This window comes from Erinaceus europaeus, chromosome 3 (genome assembly GCF_950295315.1).
Source record: "Erinaceus europaeus chromosome 3, mEriEur2.1, whole genome shotgun sequence".
NCBI lineage: Eukaryota > Metazoa > Chordata > Mammalia > Eulipotyphla > Erinaceidae > Erinaceus > Erinaceus europaeus.
Window position 1 is genome coordinate 153254697 of NC_080164.1, and position 11186 is coordinate 153265882.

The 11186-nt window shown below is 48.5% G+C and overlaps 1 protein-coding gene across 21 annotated transcripts in view; it reads right to left on the minus strand.

Annotated features, from left to right (window-relative positions):
* LIMCH1 (LIM and calponin homology domains 1) overlaps nt 1–9383 on the minus strand; it is a 390588-nt gene extending 381205 nt beyond the window's left edge. For 5 of the 21 annotated variants that reach the window (XM_060188146.1, XM_060188147.1, XM_060188144.1 and 2 more), the window contains exon 1: nt 8723–9361. In XM_060188146.1, the coding sequence (XP_060044129.1) occupies nt 8723–8818 (96 nt within the window). In that variant the 5' untranslated portion in view covers nt 8819–9361. Of the gene's footprint in view, nt 1–8722 lie in introns of all 21 variants that reach the window. The other 16 variants (XM_060188139.1, XM_060188138.1, XM_060188127.1 and 13 more) reach the window with 8 other exon arrangements.
* Between the last annotated feature and the right edge of the window lie 1803 nt (nt 9384–11186).

The following is an 11186-nucleotide window of genomic DNA, read 5'->3' on the forward strand; positions in this document are numbered from 1 at the left end:
AAAGAACTATATCCAATGAGAGCTGTTCCATCAAAAATCAACTGTGGATTGGTGCTGAACTGGGAAGATACCATAATGGTTATGCAAAAAGACTCTCATGCCTGAAGTTCCACAGTCTCAGGTTCAATCCCCAGCCCTACCATAAACCAGAGCTGACCAGAGCTCTGGTGTCTTTCCATTTCCCTCTCATAAATAAATAAATAAATAAATAAATAACTTTTAAAACTCAACTGGTGTTAAGTGATTCAGTCCTCAATCATGGTAATCAGGGCCAACATGATAATGGTTGAACTGGAATGTGGGCAAGGGGTGCCCACTCCTAGCCATGATTCCCAGAAGCCACAGAGCTTTGCTCAGCCCCTTGCATGCTGAGGGATGGGGCCAAGAGAACTGAGGGAGAGCCTGCCAACCTCAGCTCTTGGAAGGCCCTGCCTCTTGGCTGAACTCAGTAACAAAACTGTTCCCAGGTGAGATCTTATCCAGTTGGGGGACTCTCAGGTAAAGGTGAAGGAGCTGTGATAAAGGTCTCTGGCTGATGTTCCAACAGCACTCAAACACCTCAGCACCAGAAGGGATATTCCTCCATGTCCATACTTGGAGAAGAAAACAAAACAATCCACACAAGTGCTAGGGCCTTACCCAAACTCTGAGGAAGCTAAAGTATTTAGAAAATGTTAAAAGCATACACAGACCGTGCATTTATTCATACCTCCCATGAAAAGGCATTAAAGATAAAACTCCAGAGGCCCATTATTAGATGTTCTCTGACACCACAGACAGAAAATATTCTTTCTGTTTTCCCTTTCTTCCTTGTTTCTTAAGTTATGCCTGTGAGTGAGATCATCCAGAATGCACGTGTGATGGTAGCAAAGGCACTGAGGAGCAAGAGTGTTTTACAGACACCTTTCATGGGGAGAGAAGAAGTGGTATCTACATGTCAATAACTGTACAGTAAACCACCACCACCACCATCACCACCACCACCAGCAGCAGCCCCATTAAAATGTTAAAATGAATAAGTAGCAAAATAATAATGATATAGAATTTATAAACGTAGATACACACACGTGTATGTGTGTCTTAAGAAATCACATGATAATGGGCCAGCATGCTTAAAAAATTTTTTTAGACAAATTACTTCCTACTGGTCTTTTGCCCTGATAAAACTTCAGTGGGGGACTGAAGCTGAAACAATAACAACAGGAAATAGAAACTGGATTCGAGCAGCCCTGAACTGTATTCAATGCCCAGTTCTGCCCTAGCTACATGAGGTCTACAGGCATCACGCAAAGGTCAGGGACTGATTCTCCTTCTCAAGGTCCTTGACAGCACCGCCTACTTGGTTTCCTACCACTCTAACACTAGGCTGATCATTTAGGTGGAAGAGACAGGCTGGGGTGGCAGGGTGGGAGGAGGACAGTGAAGGGGGGCGGTCAGTCTAGGGTTCTGAAATTTACATCCTGCCTCCACATATGGGGAAGGGGAGCAGAAGGAAGCATCTATAGGGTTACAGAAAGTGGAAGCTCAGACCTAACAGAACTTTTACATGTGATCCTAAATGTGGGAAGTAAGATAAGGAATCAGAGAAAAAGGGCTGCTAGTCAACAAACAGCCCAGATTGTGTGTGTGTGTGTGTGTGTGTGTGTGTGTCTGTGTGTGTCTGTGTGTGTCTGTGTGTGTGTCTGTGTGTGTGTCTGTGTGTGTGTGTGTGTGTGTGTCTGTGTCTGTGTGTGTGTCTGTGTCTGTGTGTGTCTGTGTGTGTGTGTCTGTGTGTGTCTGTGTGTGTGTCTGTGTATGTGTCTGTGTGTGTGTCTGTGTGTGTGTGTGTCTGTGTGTGTGTGTGTGTCTGTGTGTGTGTCTGTGTGTGTGTCTGTGTGTGTGTGTGTGTCTGTGTGTGTGTCTGTGTGTGTGTGTGTGTCTGTGTGTGTGTCTGTGTGTGTGTGTCTGTGTGTCTGTATGTGTGTGTCTGTGTGTGTCTGTGTGTGTGTGTCTGTGTGTGTCTGTGTGTGTGTCTCTGTGTGTGTCTGTGTGTGTGTCTGTGTGTGTGTGTGTGTGTCTGTGTGTGTGTCTCTGTGTGTGTGTCTGTGTGTGTGTCTCTGTGTGTGTGTGTCTGTGTGTGTGTCTGTGTGTGTCTCTGTGTGTGTCTGTGTGTGTGTGTCTCTGTGTGTGTGTCTGTGTGTGTGTCTCTGTGTGTGTGTGTCTGTGTGTGTGTGTCTGTGTGTGTGTGTGTGTACATATATGTATATAAACTTGGGAAAGTCAAGAAAAGATACTTAAGGTCCAAAGAGATAGTTCACCTAGTAGGATGTGTGCTTCATCATAAGATGGCCCAGTTTTCAAACCCAGCACCACATGGAGGTGCTATGGAATTAGACAAAATTTTGGTGATATGGTTTCTCTCTCTCTCTCTCTCTTCTTCCCCTCCTTCCCTCCCTCTTCTTTTCCCTCTCTCTTTTTCTCTCTCCCACCCCCATCTGTATGAGTGAAAAAGAGGTCCTAGGTCCAAAGAAAGAAAGAGCAAAGAAATGATTCTTAAACCAAGTACTAGTTTAGGCACTTATTTGTAAGTCTGGACAATATTTGATCTCAGACCGCAAATTTCCCCAGTCTTTCAAGGCGGAGGACAATAGTGCCTTTTTATAAGGAATGAGTGCACACACACAGACTTTCTCATCCAGCTCCTGGCACACAGTAAGCATTCAATAAATACCAGCGTTTATCATCACAAGCATCAGCTTCATTACCATCATTATCGTTATCATGATACCCCCTATCCAGGGTACTTTTAAATCTCAGAATGGTTCAAAGCAAAAAGAGATGCTGCCAGAACAAGTTAGAGGAGCCGCCTAGTCCCACCCAGCACTGACTGCCACCCACAGAATCACAGCCAGATGTCAACATCACGGTCCCATTGTCATCCACCAACAGAAAGCAGGGAGCCAAGAGGTCCAGTTGCTGAGAACACAAGCTCCATCCAACCCCTTCCTGGGGGTCAGAGCTCAGTGCACCTGCTTGAAGACCACTTGATGTAAACCAGGTTTCCAGGGAGATGCTGGTGCAAGAAGTGCCAGCTCTAACTCTCATTTCACCTCCCATTCCCCCACATCTGTGAAACTTCACTGTTCTCCTACCATATGACAGCATTATGTCACAGCTATCCTTGTGTACAAACAAGCCGGACTACTGAGACATCACTGTGAAAGAGATGCTGCCTGCTGTAACTTACATCTCTATTCAGACCACTACTCCTTTCTTGATAGGGACAGAAAAGGTTTTCTTTCTCTTCCCTAGTTCCCCATGTAATGACAGAGAGCCACATGTGAAGTTTGAGCTTTGTTGAAGTAAAAATATACAAGAATCGGTTTGAGCCCCCGGCTCCCCACCTGCAGGGGAGTCGCTTCACAAGGAGTGAAGCAGGTCTGCAGGTGTCTATCTTTATCTCCCCGTCTCTGTCTCCCCCTCTTCTCTCCATTTCTCTCTGTCCTAGCCAACAATGACGACATCAACAATAACAACAATAATAACTACAACAATAAAACAACAAGGGCAACAAAAGGGAAAATAAATAAATAAAAAGGTGCAAGAATCACCAGCTCCCCGCCCCAGAGAGAATCAGAATTCAATGTTGCAAAAGTCATATGTGCTATTACTAAGTGTTAGGACTCTCCAGATCTACTCCTACACCTTTCCTGTGCCAAACAATACATCTTTCAGTCAAAGAGAGCTAAGAGTACCCTCCCTGGTTTTAGTCTTCAAAATCAGGTCTCTGTGAAACAAGAAAACAATTCTACATGGGTTGAAGGGAATAACACAAAGTTCGGAACCGGTTCTTTCTAGTACTTCTTGCAAATAAGGTGAAATAATGGACTAGGTCGCAAGTAAGATTATCTTCATCACCAAAGCCCACAAATTCTAATTAAAGTTCAAGGAATCCAGAAAGTACTCAAGTTGAGGCGACTGAGCTGAGCTGAGCTGAAATTTCCAACCCGTCCCTAAAGGCCTTGACAGCCTGTTTCAAATCACAACCAAGTTGAAGGGACAGCTGTTTCTCCAGGAAGTATTTGGCATTGAAGAGAAAAACTACAGATTAGAACAGATAAATATTATGATGAACAGGCGGGGACCAAGATATTAAAATCACCTACCTGTGAAGAAACTCTTGTAACTGAATGAATAACGTCAGAGAAAACTTAAGGAGGGTGGTAAGGAGGAGACACAGATGGACACAGATGGACTGCAGTGAGAATGGAGGAAAAGGAAGGAACACAGATTATTCTCTTTCCTAGCATAAATTGATATAATTCAGTAAACAAAACACTGCAACAGTTCAGATGAATATCTGTATAGTGATTTAAGACTGAATTGTTTGCAAGAGAAGAAGGAGTGAGCAGTCTGCTTAGAGCGTGGTAACAAAGACTATGAGTTAAACTTAAATATTTAAGACGATATTGAGGTTTTTCTAAGTCTTAATGAACAAACAGAATAATTTTAAGTGGATGTTATTACAGGTTTTTCTCTGTTCCCTGAATATATTTTTAAATATGTATTTATTATTCTTTAATTTGATGGGACAGAGAAAAATTGAGAGAGAAGGGGAAAATAGAGTGGGAGAAGAAAAAAGACACCTTTTTTTACAAATTTTTTTTAATATTTATTTATTTTCCCTTTTTGTTGCCCTTGTTTTTTTATTATTGTTGTTGTTGATGATGTTGTTAGATAGGAAAGAGGAGGGAAGACAGAGGGGGGGAGAGAAAGATAGACACCTGCAAACCTGCTTCACCGCTTGTGAAGCGACTCCCCTGCAGGTGGGGAGCTGGAGGCTGGAACCCGGGATCCTTACGCCAGTCCTTGTGCTTTGCGCCACCTGCACTTAACCCGCTGCAGGTGAGGAGACAGGGGCTTGAACCGAGGGCTCAAACCGGGATTCTTAAGCCGGTCTTTGCGCTGGTCCTTGCACCAGTCCTTGCGCTTTCACACCACGTGGGCTTAACCCGCTGCACTACAGCCCAACTCCTGAAACGGCACCTTTTTCACCACTCATGAAACCCCCAGCCCCCCACCCCCGCAGGTGGGGACCAGAGGCCTGAACCCAGGTCCTTGCACATGGTGTGTATGTACTCACCCTGTGTGCCACTGCCCAGCGGCTAGTTCCTAAACCTCTTCTGATACAAATTCAAGAACAATACATAGCATCTATTAAACTTCTAGTCCAGATATCCGCTTAATAAAGTAATATTAATCATTACATATATGGAACTCCCTAAGTACTAGGTATTACTGTAAGCATCTGAAATATATTAATTAGTTTAATCCTTACAACATTCCTTTGAGGTAGGTTATTATTAGTATCCTCATTTTGTAGTTGCTTTAACAACAATCTGTTATCTAGAGCTATACTTCAAAGAAAATATTTAGAGCTAAAAGGAGAGGAAATGCAGCTTGCAAGGTGCTAAACCCAGCATTCCAAGCCAGGATGCTCAGCTCTGAATTCTGGACTTGACAAAACTGGGCTATGCTTACTGCCTCTTTACTTAGGGAAGAAAGGTGGAAGGAAGTTAGGCAGGCCCCGCCCACTAGTAGCAGGGCTGATGCTTAAAGCTGTTTCCTTTAGGACTCACCCCAAACCTCCACTAAGACAGTTAGCCAGCCAGCTCTGACAGCTATAAAAAGTCACTGAAAGTGTCACTAAGCCTTTTCCGCATGGCCCATGACCTCCAGTAGGACTTTTGCCTTTGCTAGCTAAGACAGAAGCTGGTGGGTGGAGTGAGGTGGGAGCAGGGTTCGCAGGCCACCCGCTTCCTGCCCCGTAACCGGGTGCTCAAACAGCCAAGGCAATGGGTGTGAAATTCCTCACTAACAACTTATCTCAAAGAGCTTGCTCCTTGCATCTTTACTGAAGATGAACTTTTCTCACCAGCCCCCATCTCAAAGAAGACAGAGAACTAACATTGCAAACTCTGTTTATTAACCTGCTGTACCCAAGAGGGTGTTTTGTTTTGCTTTGTTTTATTTTTCCTGAAAGGGTAAAATTCCTAACTACTCCAAAGGGGGAGGGAGGGAAACCTGTGGGAAATTTAATCGCCAACTGAACAAAAGTGGAAAACAAAGGCCTACCAATGAGGATGTTGCCGCAGACAATGGGGATCCTAAAGGGGAGGCAATTGTGTCAGGATAGCCATCCCCTGGGGACTTAGCCTGCACTAAGGGCTGTATTATTGCTATATTAGCCAAGGAATCCTTGTTCACTGGGCAACTGCACTGCAAAACCATCTGTTACAGCTCCTGGGTTCCTCTGCTTTGCTGGAGCGACATTTACATTTCAAAAGGGCGCCCCTGGAAGGAAAGGGGGAAAGGTTGGGGGAGGGGGGTCTTGATGTCACTTTGGAGCAAATACCTTTTTATACAGCCTGGAAGGGGAAGCTCTCCTTTCTGAGAAATCCAACTCCACTACTGAAAGCAGATAGGCCCCTTGAATAATGCACAGGAGAGCCAGCACCAGGGCTGCCCAGTCCTAGAGCCCGGCACACCCCTCCCCATTAAGACTGCCACACTCTCAAACTGATGCTCAAGGTAAAGCACCAGAAGCCATGCCAAACTATCTATAGGGTGTAGTGGGGCTTTGCTTTCTTATGGAACCACCACCACCACGACCACCACCCCATTTGTTTGTGTTTTGTCACAGTGGTAGAAACACAGGTCAGAATTCCTGGAGGTGGACACGAAGAATTGTGCATTTCCCTGACTATATCACAGATGCCACAATGGATCTTCTAAACAGAGTGTGACAATGTAACAAATGAAAAACTGGGAACAGGGGCTGGGTGGCAGTGTACTTGGTTGAGTCCACATGTTACCAGGCATAAGGACCCAGATTCAAGGCCCCTGTCCCCACCTGCAGTGGTGGGGGGAAGCTTCATGAGTGGTGAGGTAGTGCTGTGGGTGTCTCTGTCGTTCTCTCTCCCTCCAACTCCCTCTCCATTTCTCTCTGCTCTATCAAATAAAATAAAATTTTAAAAATCTGGAAATAAATCACAATCTCTCCTTGCAACCATCCACCACCAAAGTCGCTGGAGAATTTTAAAGGTCGAGAACCTGAAAAATAAATAAATAGATAAATAAATAGTTCCCCACATCTCAGCTAAGCTAGTGACTACAAATGTCTCCTGTGCTTTCTGGAAGCCCAAGTGTGCAACTAAGAAAACGCACCTGTCACAACCCCAGCCACTGCCACCACACACCCAAAACAAGAAGGCAAGGGCTTTTTCTCTTCATTTAGCCACCAGATAACAAACGATGAGATAAACATGGGGCTCTTAGCAACAGGACCTCAAGTTTAATGTTCTTTTTAAAATATATGTTAATCTATTAATGAGAGGTGGCATCACTCAGGTCCATGCAATACTAGGGATAGAACTCAGGACTTCATGCTTGGAAGTCCAACGCTTTAGCCACTACACTACCATCCACGTCGCTCTTTATAAATACATGTGTCTCAACTATGCTTAACACTCTTGCTTGCATGTGGCAAGTTAACACTGACAGGTGCAGGGCTCATAAATCGAGAAATCAGCAACGTGGGGTGGTGTGGAAGGGAGAGGCAGCTGAGCAGGTCCTAGACCTGCAGTGGCACTCAGGAAAGGAGGGGTGTCACTAAAGTGCCAATCTGTGTAATAAGAGGATTCACGGGATGCTCTGTCATTACTTTTGCGACACATTCCGATCTTTGAACTACCAGGTAAGGAGAGTTGTCACTGAAGCCCCCTCCCCCATCACGCCCTCCAAGTATCCTGGCCCCCTGTAGACGCATCATTTCGGACCTGCAGGCCACCTAGCTGCGTCTACAGATAGACATCGAGAATCAGGATCGCCCGGCCTGCGCTTCCAGCTCTCTGCCCAGAGCTCCACTGATTTCCCTGGCCTGCCACCGAGTCATTTAAGAAGTGAGATACGCCACCGGGGCCGGCAGCCGGCACCTGGAAACTCGCCCCGCCGCCTCTAGTATGGAGCGGGAGCTGCCAATGACTGGGCCACGTCTATGCGGATGGCAGGTCCGCAGGTGGGTCCTGCAGGCGCCCGGGCCTTGAGCACTGCACCCGCATTGCACCTGCCCAGGCTCCAGGAACAGTCGGAGGTTGGGGGGGCGGGACGGAGGAGCGGTGAGCGTCTGTGGAGATTTTGTCAACTGCGCTCCCGAAGGGCGAGGAGAGGGGTCAGGAGGCGGGATGTGGGGCCCGGAGCTGCGCGCACACACACACACACACACACACACACACACACACACTCTCTCTCTCTCTCTCTCTCTCTCTCTCTCTCTCACTCACACACTCACACACTCACACACACCCTCCACTACCGCAAGGACGATGGGGGTTCGCGCCGCCAGCGCCTTTGCAGCGTGTCACCTCGCATGGCGCTGCGCTTGGAAGCGCCCGGAAGCCGTGCGAGCAGAGATTTGCGCGGCCGGCGGGCAGAGGGATGGAGGCTCGGGGGGCCGCTGCCGCCCCCCGACCCGACCCTTGGAGCGCACCGACAGACTGCAGTTGCCCCATTTGCCTCCAGTGCCGAGGCGCCAGAGGAGCCAAGCTCGCCCCAGGCCCCAGCTGGGGACCCGGAGCACCAGGCGAAAGGAGGGGGGAGGGGGCTGAACCTTTCGCCCCTGGGCTTGCAGGTCGCTGCCTCCGGGGAGCCCCTGCCAGGTCTCCCGTCAAGCCCCCGCACTTACCTCGATCCACTTTTGCGCCTCCGAGAAAGCGGGCTCGGGGGGCGGCTCCGGCTGCAGGGGCTGAAGAGCTTCCAGACCGAGAGCGGGACTAGCCATTTGCGAAGCCCGGCGAGCACTGGAGCCCTGGGACGCCGGGATGAGGACGGCCGCCGCCGCCGCAGGAGCGCGCTCCCCGCCCCTTCTCTCCCGCCCGCCCGGGCCCGGCTCCCGCTCCCGCTCCCGCTCCCCTCCCCGGCCGGCTCGCCCCACCCCCACCGCGCAGGTCCCCGCCGAGTGCCGCGAGCTGCTGAGGACGCGGCCGCAGCTGTTCAGAGCGCCGCCGGGGCCGCGCAGAACCCCCGGCCGGCGGGAGCGAGCGCAGAGGCCCCAGGAGCCCCCGCCCGCATGCCCGGGCTCCCCGCCCCCCTAAGGGGGCTGTCAGCTACCCTCTAACAATAACTAGGAAAGCGCCCCGGGCGTCTCCTTCCCGACCCACAGCTAGCACAGGAGGGGGACTCGACGGGCCACCACCCTGAACGCCCCCCCCACCCCGGGCGGCACCTGGGAGCCGGCGACCCGTGAGCACCGGTCCCCGGAGAGGCCCCGCGCTGCCGCAGAGGGACCCAAGCGGGGCCCCAGCACCTGCCGACCCTCCAGGCCCCAAAAGTGGGAGCAACAGAGGGAGTCCTCTGACCCCCGCGCTGGGAAGCTTATAGTCACCTCACCTTTATGTAAGAAAGAAAGAAATACGACCTTTAATAAGCTTTTTTCTCGCCGGGCAAGCTACCTGTCTCAGACTGGTGATTCATTCAACTCATATTTACTGTGCACCTACTGTTCGTCAGACAGTGAGGTCTTTAGGGGTCCAGAGATGGGAGGTGGGAGAAAGAAAAAAAAATCTCCACGGTGCCAAGAGATAGCTAAGGGGGTAGAGCACGGGCCTTTTTATGCATTCGGCTGTGTGTTGGGGAGAGGCACAACATGGGAGCACCATGGACAGCACTGAGGGAGCTCCATGGATGGCAGAGCCTTGCTTGGCCCACACTCAACGCCCACCACCACCCCCCAAAAAAAAAGATGAAAAATTGAAGCCAGAGGCTTCTTGGCAGTATTACTCATATGGAAGCTTTGGGGCCCCCTTGGCTCCACATAAAAGGGGGAGGGGCAGGTGATGTTTCACCTGGTAGAGTGCACATGTTACCTTGTGTAAGGATCTGGGTTCAAGCCCCTGGTCCTCACCTGCAGAGTAGTTCACTCTCCTTGCTGTTTCTCTCCCTCTATGAAAAAAAAATGAAAGGTGGAGTTGTGCAGGCTCTGAGTCCCCGGACAAGCCCAGTGGCAAAAAGAAAACTCAAAAGTCTTTGTCTTCAAGATGATTGCATTCTGGAGGGAATGACAGGATGAGGTAGGCAAGTGTCCAAGAGAAAGGTCTCTGGTCAGTAAGAACAAATACCTTACTCGGTGGGGGGGGGGGGGGGGGGTTCTGAGCTTGAACTGAGCAGAATATGGGAGCACTGTGGATGACACGGGGAAACTCCATGAATGATGAAGAAGTTTGATGGTGTCCCTCCTTCTCTATCTTTCCTCTCTCTAAAAAAAAGGGGGGGCTGGCAGATCATTTCACATGTTTGTAATGCTGTGTTCATCCCTTTACTGCTGCACTAAAAAAAAAAATATATATATATATATATATATATATATATATAGAACCAAACACATGGTGCGAGGCAATGCAATACTTTTATTGATCAGAGAGCCACGGCTTTTAAAGGATAGACCCGGAAGTGGCAAGTCGGAAATGGAAATCGCTAGGAAAGGGACGGAGGAAGAAGGCAAAATGGGGCTGGAAAGGTAGGAACTTCCTTAGCGACTGTTACAAGGGTTTTAACTGGTAGGATTAATACTACCCTGCAGACAGGGAGGGTCTTGAGGGTAGAAAGAAGATAGATCAAAGGAATAGAATGGTTAGGGATCTTTCAGGCAAAACAATGATTATGTAGATAGGCCATAGTATCAGGAATGCATGGTGCTTTGTGAGCCTTGCCAAGCTCAAACACATCCTCACAATATCCCTACACAGTTTAAGTGCCCTCCCCTGCACAGCATAGGCATTTCAAGCAAAAGGGGAAACTTCACTAGCAGTGAAGTAATGTTGTGGTGTCTCTCCTCCTCTCTGTCTCTCCCTGTCTCCACCCTCTGAGGTGGGGAAATAGTCCATCAGGAGCAGTGGAAGCATGTAGGCATGAAGATTCAGTAAAGTTCTGGTAGCAAACTAATAAATTAATTTGATTTAATTTAATTTACTTAAGAGGGGCAAAAGGTATAGTTCAGTAATAGGACACACTTTGCATGCATGAGGCCCTGTATTCAAACCTGGGCACAACAAAGGGAGGAGGGAACTAGGAAGGGAGGGAGGCAGGGGAGAAAAAAAAGAAGGAATCATTATGGAAGGTGATATTTCTTCTTTTTTAACATTTTTTAATAT